We start from the raw sequence: 14,590 nt of genomic DNA on the forward strand, positions 1-14,590 counted from the left end.
GCATGTTGCATCGATAATATATCTTTTGTGTTGATGCAGTGCTGCCCCCGCATCGCCCCCAGTCTCCATTCTGTAAAATCATTGGGCGACGGGCTGTCAATCACAGAGAATGGTGCTGTTGATAGCATCCCATTGGCTCTACGTGACCCATTACTGCTCGCCTATTGGTTACTGTATATGTCAACCACAAGTAGGAAACGCCTTCTTATTGGTGACGTCACATCTCGTTACGCCATTTTTGTTGGGGAGCAGTCGTGTCAAGAAAAGGAGGATTAGATTCAGTACAGGTATATCAAACGGTATCTCGTATATTCATCTCTTCGAGTTGTCCGCAAAAAGGACACTTGCTTGTCCATCACGCTCACACAATGTCGTCAGAAAACCTGGACTCGGACACTCAGGTGGACTACGAGGACGAAAAACAGGTGGGTTTTTCTGACTGCTGTCTTGATGTTGTTGGCTAACCACCGAGCATGCTAGCTAGAAGTGGATAGCATCAGCTAGCACAAGTGGAGTGTGTATGCCCAGCGCTGCACCAAGGCAGGGGGAGTACTCCTGGGAGACATGTAGAGCTGCGATAAGCTGTTCCGTGTGTTGAAAATGTTTATTTATTTTTTTTATCTTATCGTAGCTGTCTCACCATACAGAGCTCATTGCCAGTCTGTCACTTTGTTTTGTCCCTTGCCTTGTGTCATTGGCTGGCAAGTCCACGATAGATAGGGCCTCATTGGTCTGTCCTGGAGGGTCTCAAAACGTGCCATGCAGGGCCGACCGTCTCCAACGAGAGGCGTAAATTGATGGGTTCACTCGGTACACTTTGAACCGGTGAAAACCCATGCATTGAAAACACTCGTGTCTTCGTCCTGACTTGCACATGGCTTGAGATTCTTGATGATCTTCGCCTGACAGTGACAACCACTGCAGTGTGACACTGCTTCCGCATTTAAACACCGTATCACAACAACGGCAGCGACGTGCACTCCATATAGTCAAACACTTGGACCTGTGCTTAATCAGACATCTGTTGACATCACTGGGATTTGTTTTTCATAGGCCTGCAGTTACCTTGTCCTGCTTTAATTAGTTGTTTGATGTTCTATAAATCACAAGATTTGTTATATATACGGAAATAAACGTCATTTGATTTGATTTGATTTTTTTAGGATCCCCATTAGCTGATGCAGAACATCAGCTCCTCATCCTGGGGTCCACACACAACATAAAACATTGCTCTTGTGCCTAAATTGGCTGCCCAGCAGGTTAGAAGTTTCAAATTCAAAATCAATGAATGAATGTGTTCACATACCTAAGTTCATCCAGTTGCAGTGAATGGTTATTGTTTTGACAAACACAGCATTTACCACAAACTTAAATCACTCAAAATATGTTTGTGTAAAATAAAGGACACATTAGGGCCTCCGCTTTGCCAGACCTTCCTCCACAGCGCCGCGTGGGAGGAGGGTCTGGCTAGTCCGCACAGCATTCCAAGATGGGAGAAAAACGTGCTCTGGTTTATTGGCATTTCTTTAAAATCGTCTTGGGGGCGGATCAACTGTGCCGCTGCAAAATTAGCCTCGGGAAGGAACTTGTTTGGGTGGAACATGTGTAGTTCAAAAGCTGTTTTAGTCGTGCGACAGAACAGCAGTTAACCTGAGTCCTCATAAATCGACCGGAGTTTAAAGTGCTCGTATTATGCTAATTTTTACGCTCATAATTATATTAAGAGGTTATATCATAATAGGTTTACATGGTTACATTTTTCATAAAACACCATATTTTTGTTTTACTACACATTGCTGCAGCTCCTCCTTTCACCCTGTGTGTTGAGCTCTCTGTTTTATCTACAGAGTGAGGCATCTCACTTCTGTACCATCTTTGTTGGGAGTCGCACATGCACAGTAGTTAGGTAAGGACTACTAGCCAGTCAGAAGCAGAGTATGAGGGCGTGCTACGCTAGCAGCTAGGCGAGCATTATAAAGTGTGTTACAAAGTGACGCACGTTTGTCTCTGAAGTAAAGGCTGGACTACAATAGAGCTGTTCTGTGTTTTCTGTCGGAGATGGTAAGTCCCTTTGGGGTGGACTTTGGGCTTTTTCACTTAGATAAACTTCTATACTATATAGAAGTTATTCACCACAGCATGAGTTAACGGGAAATGTGCAATGATTATCTAAACATTTGTGCAATTCGAGGGGGAGGCTGTGTTGTTGGGGGGTGTTCGTGTGTTATTCGTTGTTTATTGAAGCATGAGAAAATGTATGACTATGTTGTAAGTTGGTTAATTGTATGTTTATTGTGTGTTATGCGTGATGTGTCGCCATCTTGTTCTCTCGAGTGCCCAAGACAAATTTCTGCTATGGGAGACAATAAAGGCTTATCTTATCTTATCTTATCGTGTAACGTGCACAAAAAAGATACATAACGCAATAAAAAGGGGGAAAGCGTGATGTGAGCACTTTAAAATTCCCACACAAAGAAAGCGTAAGGAGAAGAAGACATAAGGCAGAATTTTTACGGCGGCAACGGGATAATCCCGGAAGTGGAAGGTCCTGGATATAGACTAGGGCCTCCTCAGACCCAAAAGCATAGCACTTCTTAAACCCACATAACAATACTCGTGTATTTTACTCACTGAAGTGTGATGCAGCTTCAATGAAGCACTGGAGCAAGTATATGTATATGTGTGTATATATATATATATATATATATATATATATATATATATATATATATATATATATATATATATATATATATTACAGTAAAGTGATGTACTTTTCTGAATTTACCAGACAGTTCTAGCTCTTCTATTATTTCCACATTACTGATGATTATTTATCTAAACTCTAAGTGTGAAAATATTTTGTTAGAGCACCAATAGTCAACCCTAGAATATCGCCGCAATATCGATATCGAGGTATTTGGTCAAGAATGTCGTGATATCTGATTTGCTCCATGTCGCCCGGCCCTGTGTGTTAAAGGAATGTGTCCAACTGTCAAACTTTGACACAACCTAAAGGGATTCGATTAAACATTTGAGGTCTCCACATTAGTGGTTAAAACTGTCCTGCACAAAGACTGTGTTGTTGGATTCTGCAGTTTCCTTGCATTGCGGCCGAATATAGTAGCTCATAAATTTCTCGTCATGGACCCAAGTGAATCAGCCCCCTCCCTCCTCCTGAGGGAATGTGTTCATCGGCTTCTGTGTCCTGAGTCACATTTTATCGCTGCCCCAGCAAGCTTTGCAGGCTGAGTGCCCCATCTGGTCTGCGTGGTGGAAGTAGGTCTGTGCTGTGTGCTGCTCGCTCAAGGATAATGTCCAGGGAGTACATACGTTGCCTTTGGAGTTTGTCCGCTATAGTCCCACCTGCACTTTACACCTACTATTTCCTGAGGTAGATATAGCGCACAGTCAAAACACTTGTTTCCTGCTGTGTACAAAAACGAGGTGTGCCCAGGTGGTCCAAATGACTGGCCTACATGTCTACCTGACAGGGACCAGTTTGACAAGTGTTAGTCAGTGGCACCAGCAAATACTTGCGTCGTCGTCTAAACCAAATGGCCCCCCTCGGGGCGACTGTGACACACCGTCCGGGGGTGTCTTGAGAGCCGTAAAGCGCTGTCAAGTTATTGTTACTTGACCTCAATTCCCATACTTTCTCACAGACGCAGAACTACAAAACCCAGTGAATTCACACAAACAGAAGACAGGGAATCATGATATTTACCGTAAACATTATTATTATTATTAATGGCAGCCAAAGTGTGACCCTCACCGATAGCAGAAAACAAGGTTTGTTATGTCCTCGTTAACGTGCTTATCAGAATTAAACTGTTCTTAATGTTTTCAAATGTGGGATGCTTTTTGTTGTTGTTGTTGCTTTACAGTAATAGTTGAACATAGGTATGTTTGTTGAACGGGACTCAGAGTTCATTCTTCGACTAGTATTTGCTTTAACAGATGCATGATGCTGTTGTGCACAAAATCCCTGTAAACACGATTCCCAAAGAGGGCATTGCTTGTTAGTTATGCATGTAAACTTACAAGTAGGGCTGGGCGATATGGAGAAAATCAAATATCACGATATTTTTGACCAAACGCCTCAATGTCGATATTGTAAGGTTGACAGTTGGTGCATTCACAAAATATCTTCCACATTTAGATTTTGGATAAATAACCATCATACTGTGGATATAATGACTAAGTGGTTAAAGGCAAATAATAGAAGAGCTAGAACAGTCTGGTAAAATCAGAAAATGAGCTTCACTTTACTGTAATGCAGCCTTTGAAACCAGGAAAAGACTAAACTTGCCATGTAACGATATCACACTTCTTCAAAATCTAAGACGATATCTAGTCTTATATCACGATATTGATATAATATTGAAATAATGCTCAGCCCTACTTCCAATGCTGGCTACACGCTGGCTGCGTGGCGTGTCCGTTCATATTTCGGCTCCCATGTTAACAGGTTAGAGCTTACCCACTGTCTGCGTGACACGCACGTCTCAGAAATAGAACCAACACCTGTTTTGCTCGCCACACGCAAGCATGTTTGAAGCGTTTCCAGGCAAAATAGAATAGGAAAATATGTTTATATGTCATTTAGACACGAAGACATACTAATAAATGGCATGTTGATGTTTGAAAGTCTCTAGGTTTTGATATAAATGTAATTTAAAAAAAAAAAAAATAATAATAGATTTTCTAATAATGCACCTGTCAATACAGAACGAAATATTCTGTAGCCTATTGTGCCATCAATACTGCCGATGTTGTCTTTGCTGTAATCAGATCAGTATATGTTTATGTTTAACATGGTATTTAATTTTATCAATGGGAAACATACATGTGTCCAGACAAGGCTAGCAGCAGCAGCGCCCCGGCAGTCACATTTCTGGTGGGTAAAGACATAGAGAAATCCACGCAACAGAAACGCCACGCTCACGCCACGCAGCCAGTGTATAGCCGCCCTAAGAATCATTTTGAGCAAGTGAAGTGGTTTGAGAAGTGGCCGTGTTTATCACAGTAGACCTTCCTGAATGTAGGTGTTTGTGTATTAGCAGCATTTTTGGAATTGTACGGTGACCATAAATGAGTCGCTGTTCCATTTGTGCTCGCATTTTTCCAAAGACTCATCAGCTGACCCTTTTGAAGAGGCTCTGTTTTCTACAACGAAGGCGTGTTGATGTCTGTTTGTTGTTGTCGCCACAGGACTCCCAGGAGAAGAATGCAAACCCCGTGAAGTCGGAGGAGGCCAAGCTGAAAGCCAAGTACCCCAGCCTGGGCCAGAAGCCCGGCGGCTCAGACTTCCTGATGAAGAGACTACAGAAAGGGGTAGGTCACTGGGCGTCGTTTACTACCCCACAGCAGGCATCTTTCTGTCAGCAAACCACAGAATCTCTACCTGCTTATACACAACCAGCTGCCTTTGGTGTGAATGCCAAACACAATTTTGGGAAAAAAAGGTTTCCGCTATCTGGTCCAGCAGATTTTTGTTCTGTGATCAGTCCAGCTCCAACCCTTCACTGTCACTGAAAAACCACCTTGATAAACGTGAAAAGCACTGTTGGAGAAGCCAGCTTCCTTGCATTCATTTTTCTCCCCTTCTTAATCATATTGAGATTATTTTTTATAGCTTGGCTACAATGGAGTTTTTACTGGACAACGTGTTTGTGTCATTTAAAACATGACTGATACATGTTATGAGAGAAAAATAATTTCTCCACCGATTGGACCCCCAGTAGACCAAACGCAATGCAGCCACATTGGTGGCACGTCCAATACAACTGCCCGCTCCACAAATTATTTTTATTTGTAATTTGAAAAGCAGGGCAGTGTGCACAAAGGCATCGTTCCCTCTCACTTTTCCTCGTCTGGAAAAAGTGTTTATCTCTCCACCTACACATACTGTATAGTTACGGAGAGCTTCCACCTCTGGAGATTGAAAGTCATTCTGGGAAATCACTGACTAGGAGTAGGCGAGGCAGGCTAAGGGGAGGCCCCAAAAGTAAATTGGAAGTACTTAATCATAAGATTACCAGATTGAACATCATCAGAGACAACTGAATTAGATAATTTTTTTTTTTTTGCCGCTTGAATCTGCACAATACAACACTCCCGCTTGATCATTCCATTAAAAAGTTAAATAATTGAACCCTTTCATCTTGTGTTGTTAAAAGAATAGATTATTGTAATGATTTTATAATCCCTCCTGTCTATATTGGCTTTGAGAGTATACCTTCCAAATGTGAAAATCCACATTCTCAGTGTACAACAATGCATCCCAGGGAATTTCATACCAAAACGACTTAAACTTTGAAACACACCGAGCATGTGGTGCACGCTGTCCGCAGCGATTATTCTGTTCATGCTCAAGTCGTGCGTTTGTCCATGCAGGATTTGCAATTGCTCTTCGGCCGCCGTGGTGGGCCCTGTATACACAAATCTGCAGCAAGCACACGGGTAGAGCTGGGTGATTTTTTTCCCCTAAAAAAATCTGCGATTTTTTTATTTTATTTTTTTTATAAAAACTCGATATTCGATTTTCACCCCCTTCCATTTAAAACAAAATAATAATATTATAAATTTATTTAAGTGCATCAACATAAACAAAATTGCAAAGGCAAACCCTTTCTCTAACTGAAAAGTCACTGTGCAGTGTGCAACAAAGATTGTTAAACATCCAAATTATTTATACTGTATTTGGACTGAAAAAAAATTGATTTTTTTGAAAATATGAATCGATTTGATCTACCAACTCAATTTTTAAATCAAATCGATTTTTTCCCCAGCCCTACACACGGGTAGGCCAATGTAGAAGAAGAAGGCAGGAAAAGCCACAGACCACCAAGCCCGGCTTGAGAAGGCAACGGGCCTAACTCGCCCTAAACTTTGGAATACATTTTTTTTGCCCAAAATGAGGACTGTGAATCTTGTCCTCCATCTCTAATATTGGGATTGCATTAGGAAGGGTCCTCCACAGGGCCAGTATGGACAGCAGGAACAGTTACAGGGACTGATAACTCTTTCAATGTACATATGAGCATGTGAGAAATGTTTGATGCATGTTTTTTTTTCTTTTCTTTGCTTAACTGAAATCCATAAGCGCCATGTCTCTAAAGCTGTGAGCACCCTTTCTGTCCCCCCCTCCTATCACACACACAGCAAAAGTACTTTGACTCAGGAGACTACAACATGGCCAAGGCCAAGATGAAGAAGCTTCCCGTGGCGGGGCCCGACAACAACCTGGTGACCGGCGACCACATTCCCACGCCGCAGGACCTGCCCCAGCGGAAGTCCTCCTTGGTGACCAGCAAGCTAGCCGGCTAGCCGCCATCATCCTAGAATCACCATCGCGGGGCTCCCGTCAAATCTCCCTCCTCCTCACCCGCGTCCCCAATATGTCCACCCCCTCCCCTGTCTTCTGTTTTTATCCCAAGGCGCCACTGGCTTTAACATGTCGGGCAGAGTTGTAGAAGTTAAAACTCCCATTTGCTTGTATGTGGCTGGGGCGGGGTGGGAGGGACGGAGGTTTAGGGGGGCCCATGAGGTCGCAGCCTTCTCTGCCTTCCACCACGCACAGCTCTGCCCCCTCTGCGCACTCTGCTCTGCCGCCTCCCTTATGTCTTGGTTTTTTGGTGTTCCAAGATGCATCACAGTAGGTGTGTCATCGGGCAGGGGTTGGATGGGGTGAGTTAATGCACTTTGTAGTCTGTATAGTAGGCGTTGTTCTTTTTTTTTTTTGCATCCTAAATGACACCAAAATAATGCGTGCAAGGGAGTTAGGAACCATGATCGCTGCGCGTCCTTGATTTTTCCGTTCCCTATCTGTGCTGGTGGCTGGCTCCGGCGGGAGGGGTTTGAAAGATGGATTTGAATAATTGCTTGCATACCAAATCCGTGAGGGGCAGCTGCCTCCTGGCTCTTTAGCATTCACTGACATCACATTGGGAAATGAACTGAGGCTGCCTTTCATCTCGTCCTTTGGCCACCTTTCGTCGAATAAATACCGAGGTCATCTGCTGCAGCCCCCCTCTATGCTGCACGATTTGTAACATGTAACAAAAAAGAAATTGAACATATTTGTTTTTTGTTTTTTTTAAACGGGAGTGGGGCATCAGGTTAGTGATAGGAAGTATCAAAACAAACACACAGAGCCCTGAAACGTCCACAGTCCCACTTCCTTCCTTTTTCCTTTCCGCTGTCCCGACAATCCATGTACACACACTCCTGTAAGCGGACCCAGGGCAGGAGCCAGCTGAGTAGATCCTTGTATTATTTTTACCGGCTGGGGGACCTTGCCAATCTCTGAGTTCAGTCTTAGTTTGGTTGCTGTCAAGGTGCGTCAAGACGTGGGTTTACCATGCGCCTAAAAGATTTGTGGGGGTATTGAAGCACCCTGCGTAGAGTATATGCTTCTATAAATAATAATGCACAACCACGCACGTAATTCGTGATAAGCTCGCCGCTTTGAGACCGATTAACAAGCCCGAGAGAAATGGTAGCGCTAAATCGACTCACTCGCATCCTGGGATTTCTGGCTTGGAAATGATATGCTTTACCGACGGAGCCAAATTTTGTACTCAGGCTCAAAGGCCGTGGGTACCCCTCGTCTTTCCAACGGGACCGTCGCTATCCAATCATCTGGCTCACATCGTCAACGCGACGAAGCAGACCGCAGCCCCAAGCCGGTCTGGCTCGCATGGGTGTTTGGATCTCGTGGAGGTGATGAAAAGTGATGCGATGGGACTTAACTTGCCGGTCATCTTGTGAAACACGCATCCAAACACCACTAAAAGTTTTAGGATTCCCAAGCGAACACATGTATTTTGACTGGACCGCTATGTCCGACAAAAGTCCAACTTGAAAAGACAAAAACAACCTCAGTCCTAGACTTCGTAGTTGTGTTCCTCACAATGGCGCAGGTCCTGTGAAAATTGTTCTAAGACATTTGGGACAGATCAAAACCATTATTCTTATTCGAGCTGCTTGTTAAAGTTAAGAATTGTTTGATTTCTCATGTGTTCTTCTAACACTTCAATATATATATATCACAGTCCGGCGTAGTGGTTCCCTTGACATCTTGCCCTCTTTGGCGTTCGACGTTGTGAAACACTCACTAACTTAAGTTAAAGAATAATACTACTTTGCTTCCCTTAAACCTTAGCTGGAGTATAGGCCTGCTTTTCCTACCAGCGCCCCGTAGAACAAAGTGTTTTCTCCCCAAACTGACACGCTACACAGACTGGTCTTTGATCTCAGGGGTGTCAGAGGGTGAACAGCAGGCAGCCCGGTAACAACAGGTGTCAGCCCAGCTCCCAAGATCGTCATCGCGGGCTTAAAGTGGGACACCGCATGCCTGCAGGATGCACTCACTCCTACACTTGGCAAAGCAGAGAGAGATTTTATACCAAATGGTGCAAGGGGGGGGCGCTTAAATGCCACCTGTTAATGTGGTTCAACCTCTGAAAGAGGGGAATGATGCGATCAGCAAATCTGAGCGGACTCTTTGAGTGTGTGCCATCCCACACGTTCACCATTTTGAACTGGACGCCGGCGCTCGCTGAGAAATCAGCCTCCTTGTATAAAACTGCTTCAGGGAACCTTCACAAATGCACACTCCACCACGTAGGCTAGGTGATAGGGTGCATGCACCATCACATTCTCCACCTCACTTTCTTTTTCATTGAGACTTTTAAAAATGTGTCAAATCAGCAGTGGGCGAAAGAGTACTGACCTGTACGTGTGTGCTAGTTAGGGTGTTGTATGAATGCACTGCTTTTTCTCTGTTCCAGCCATTGTAAATAGACTTCAAAAGGAAGGGATTTTTGCGTTGTATCCCACCTGCTTTTAACTCCCTCTTAGCCTGAGCTATTTTCTGATTCAATGGTTCCTCTCTCCTTTCAGTTGAACACTACTTCTGCTCTGTCTTTAGTGAATTGCAGAGACTATGTGAATCTGTATCATATGAAAATATGTGTAAATGCTGCTGACTCAGTCAAAGACAAATCTAAAAGAGATGTTCCCCTGTAAAGGACACCTGTCCTCTTGATTCTACCAGTCCGACTCTGTTCTCCCCGAGTATCTCTTGTTTCAGAGTCCTATAGCTCCTCTGGCAAAAAATCGACTCAGTTGATGTAAATTCTACCACTTTGTTTTAAGGTGCATTGTTGAATTGTTCTTCATGTTCTACGAAACAACCGTGGACAGGAGTTCTTGAACGCTCCTTGATGTTTGGCTTTGCACAGAGCGGTTCAACGAGAGGAAATAGCAGGGTATGTTTTAAACCCAACACACAGGGTGTCTCTCGTTCAGCTCTATAAACACACGCCGAGAATGTATAAAGGAATGACTGTGTGCTCTGAAGTACTTTTTGTGCTGCTTTTACCTTATCCGTTTTCTTGTTGTTTTGCAAGTACATGTTTCTTCTTTTTTTTTCATGTGTTCTCTTACTGCATATTAAGTATATTTCAGCCTAGCCCAAGATAACTGCAGGGAAACCAGAGGCACCCTTGCTTCCAAGAACGAGAAAAAAACAAAACAAGGGTTTACATGATAAAGAGGATGACTGGAGAACACTTTAAGACTTCAGAAAGTACAGGAATACTTGGAATGTTTCAGTTGTGTGGGAGTAGGTGAGAGGATTTTTGTCAGTATTTGAAATAAACTTTTACATTAATAAGATTTTCTTGTTGTTTTTCATTGATGTTAGGTCTCCACTCTTGTACCTTATGACACACATGGACTCATGGGAAAAAAGGTTCCAAGTTGAAGAGTAAAAGGCTGAATCTCGTGGGTGAAAAATAGAATTGCTGAAAGGAGAATTCCCTCCCTCTGACCACCAGGGGGCATCATACCCATTTATTTCCAACATGTGGCTCTTTAGTTGAAGACAGTTCTGGCAATTTCTAGCATTCCTAACATAACATGGAAACTTTTAGTTGTGTAGAAAAGCATCAGATTAAAAAAAAATCTCACCGGCTGGGATGACAAGAACCCTACTGCTCTTAAACTTGAAAGGTTATGTGTGCCTCTTGTCCTAGTGGCCATAAATGTCAGAAATATATATTCCTCTTTTTTTGCAATTTACTGCAGTAAATAAAACCCCACAGCCAGGGTTTCTTTTTCTTTATTAGTCAAGGATCAGTGTCAGAGTGAGATCAAAGTTTGCCGTCATTTATCAAAACGTAAAGAGATCAAATGGCTTTACTATGTAGCTACATAACACAAATGCAGTTATTTTTAATAAAGTTTCTAAAATATGTCAATGCCATGGTATAAATGGGAAACTTCTATTGGTTTAAACTATAGATTAAGCCTACTTCAGACACGGCTTATTATGATCTTATTGTCACTACTATTACTCTCCGTTATATTTAATAATGTTCTCGCTGATATTATTATGATCGAGTGTTTCCGGTAATGCTATCTCCATTTTTGATCGCGGTCATGGAAAAATACAGAAATATCCCACAAATGAATCACAGTCTGAGTCTTAGAGACTTCGTGCTTCTGCTCATATTTTCAGCTGCGAAATCATCACGACTCTAAGCCCTCCTTTTTCTTATTCTTCTTTTTGTATACATTTAAAAACTAGACCAAACAAAACAGTTTGAAATAGTCTGTTTGAGGCTCTTTTAGGGGAAGGCGACGTGTATTGACGTGTGACTTCACGCATGTTGACGTAAACGACGTAGCTAGTTGGAAAAAAACGACGTAGCTTTTATAAGAGTTCAGTTGATCGCTTCCGTTTCATTCACTGCAACACGGCCATGGACAAGAAGTGAACATTAGAGAAAAAGCTAGCTTATTGTTTAACACATGCTAGCAGCATAGTTTACCCTATTTTTTTTTTCTTCCCAGAAACAAGTAAGCGTAACGTTAATTTCAAAGCTTAAGAATCCAAATGAATATTATTCCGACGAAACGGGCCGCGTTAACGACCGGAGTCATGAGCTGTTTTATCCATCCTCAAAATGGAGTCGTGGAGGGACCCATCCTCTACGGCTCAGGGAATTCCTCCCCGCAAATTGCAATGGGCTCAGCTAAAGAATCTCACAACGGAAATGCGGGGTCTAACGATACCCCGAAACGACCCAAGAACCTGGGAGTGAACGGGTATGTAACAAAACACCACCGGGAGGACAGCGAAGACCTCGACGACGGCTCGTTGCCGTGTACTCCGGAGCCAGACGCCGAACTCGAAGTCCCCAGTTGCCCGGCAGGCGATGCAGTATTGGCGAACGACACGAGGCAACTCATTGGCCGTTTCCTGAGAGACTTTACTGGACTTTCGAAACCACAGTGGAATGAAAGCCGAGCACTAGCCACAATGAAAAGAGTTGTGGAGGACGTTTTGGAAAAACACAGATACGCATACAATGGTAGGTAGTGAGTCACACGTAACGTTAGGTGTGGATTGTATCCTAAGGCGGCTGTTTTATAGCCTTTTATCTACTTGAGCTACAGGCTGTTATTAACTATTAATTCTTCACAACATACACCGTGTTTGGAACGGCTTACGTGCAGTTTAGTGTCCCAAATTATTTAAAAAAAAACAGTGTCCCAAATGATGAGTGTCTTATTTGAGACAGGTTAGGGTAGCACAGGTGATTTAGCATGTTCATAATTAAGGACATTGTATGGGGAATTTGGGACACTAAAACGTATACCAAGTCAGCAGTAATCTAACTAATTTCGATACAAGTACGTTGTAAATTGACTTGATAGCTACCCCGATTATATTTCACCTTGTACAAACCATGTTACTGACCCATACTTCTTGTTTTCTATATAGGTATGGTCAACAAATTGTCACTGGATGAAAGAACGGATGATGCCAGTTTTGTCAGTGCAGTAGCCAAGAGCCTCTTTGCAGACGGAACCACCAACTGGGGTCGTATCGCCAGCCTGATTGCCTTCGGGGCAGTGGTGTCACAATACCTGAAGGAGCGAGGCAGTGAGAACTGTGTGGAGCTGGTGGGACAGGAGATCTCCACGTATTTGCTAACCGACCAGCGGGACTGGCTGGTCAAAAACAATGCCTGGGTGAGTTTATGACTAATGCCTGAATGACAGGATGCAGGAACTAATTGACTTGTTGCAGAACTACTCTAATTGTGCAACAAAGCCTACGTGTACATGTACTTGTTCCTCTGTGCTTCCACACCCAGATTTCCATCTTATGTATGTTTATCCTTTGTTTTCCAGGATGGCTTTGTCGAGTTCTTCAGAGTAGCAGATCCAGAGTCCACAGTGAGGAACACACTCATGGCCTTTGCTGGATTTGCTGGTATTGGGGCGACACTGGCCCTGTTGATCAGGTGAATTTTTTTTTGGGACACTCAGAGGCTTATTTTCACTTGACGGATGCTTCTTCGTCATTTCCTCCACATTGAAATTGGACTTTGATGGACAAACAGCTCATTAGTGGTTCCTTTCGTCTTTTCTTGGGCTCCCTTCCACCCCCCCCCTCAACTGCAAATGCAACCTTTTGCTGTTGACGTAAATGGATGGACTGTACTGACGCATTCAACCTTCAAATAATTAGGGTTTATTTAAGTTACAGAGAAATTTATTTTTCTAATAAATGTAAATTGTTTCTATGCAAAATTAAAGCTAATGGGCAGTCAGTTGACCTGATTTTTGCTTAATTGTCACCTAATTATGTTTACTAGCTTTTTCATAATTGTATCACAATTTCCTGGTGGTAATGGTGTTTTGTAAGAAGGACCAGGCCAAAGCAGGAAGGGGATGCTGCATTTTTCCATGTTATGTCCATTTCCATAAAGCCCATTCATAACCCAAGAGAGGAGGAGGGGTGGATTTGCATGGGTGTAGCTCAGCTTCCTGGTAATGAAAATGGTGGATCTGAACTAGGAGACACAAAGCAACCACATGCAGGACGTTTTGCCTGGAAGAGTTTTGAGTCTGTTGGAAGGAAATGCACAAGGACTGAGTTGGAAAGAGGCAGATTGGGCTGGTCGACTGCACAAAAGCTGACTGTAGTTGGGGAGTGACCTTGGTTCCTCAGAGGCAACAGACAATGATAATCATACAGATTGTGTTGTAAGCGAACAAGTCTGTATAGTTGAAACAATAAAAAAAAAAGTTCACCTGGTATGACCTTTTTGGATACTGTCTTACTGTGAAGAGAATTTAGCAAAAAACTGAAGACAGAGGTTACATCTACACTCATACTGGTTCTCGCTCTAAACTTAACTTTAACGCCTCTTCACTGTCAACCCTTTGATGTTTATTCACACCACAACCCAAGACTGACTGACTGGCTGCTGTTTCCTAGAAATTTTGATGTGGCTGTGGCACAGTCTCAATTACTTTTTGAGCACTCAGCTGCAGCCGCACTTTTTCGAGATGCGTGTTATCTGCAAAGAGCTGGTGCATAACAGCTGAATGCACCAGCACCAGCGAGATTGTGAAACTGGGTTAAAAAAGAAAAAAAGTTCACAACATCCTCAAAAGTTGCATAACCATGTCTACTTACTGGGTTGGAAATTGGTGTAGTTGCCTAGAAACTGATGACTTAATCAAATATGCATTTGGTTAAGATATAATATTATCAAATATA

At 43.0% G+C, this 14,590-nt stretch overlaps 2 protein-coding genes across 2 annotated transcripts; both read left to right on the top strand.

The window, feature by feature from the left end:
* The first annotated feature begins 222 nt into the window (after positions 1–222).
* On the top strand, positions 223–10,686 carry ensab (endosulfine alpha b). The gene is made up of 3 exons (XM_028580692.1): positions 223–425; positions 5,215–5,337; positions 7,168–10,686. The coding sequence occupies exons 1-3, from the start codon at positions 369–371 to the stop codon at positions 7,330–7,332; spliced, it is 345 nt and encodes a 114-aa protein (XP_028436493.1). The 5' UTR covers positions 223–368; the 3' UTR covers positions 7,333–10,686.
* Positions 10,687–11,738: 1,052 nt separating this feature from the next.
* mcl1b (MCL1 apoptosis regulator, BCL2 family member b) lies at positions 11,739–14,124 on the top strand. Its single transcript, XM_028580453.1, has 3 exons — positions 11,739–12,386; positions 12,800–13,050; positions 13,213–14,124. The coding sequence occupies exons 1-3, from the start codon at positions 11,909–11,911 to the stop codon at positions 13,327–13,329; spliced, it is 846 nt and encodes a 281-aa protein (XP_028436254.1). The 5' UTR covers positions 11,739–11,908; the 3' UTR covers positions 13,330–14,124.
* Positions 14,125–14,590: the final 466 nt, after the last annotated feature.

This window comes from Perca flavescens, chromosome 6, assembly GCF_004354835.1.
Source record: "Perca flavescens isolate YP-PL-M2 chromosome 6, PFLA_1.0, whole genome shotgun sequence".
In the NCBI taxonomy this organism is placed as follows: Eukaryota; Metazoa; Chordata; class Actinopteri; order Perciformes; family Percidae; genus Perca; species Perca flavescens.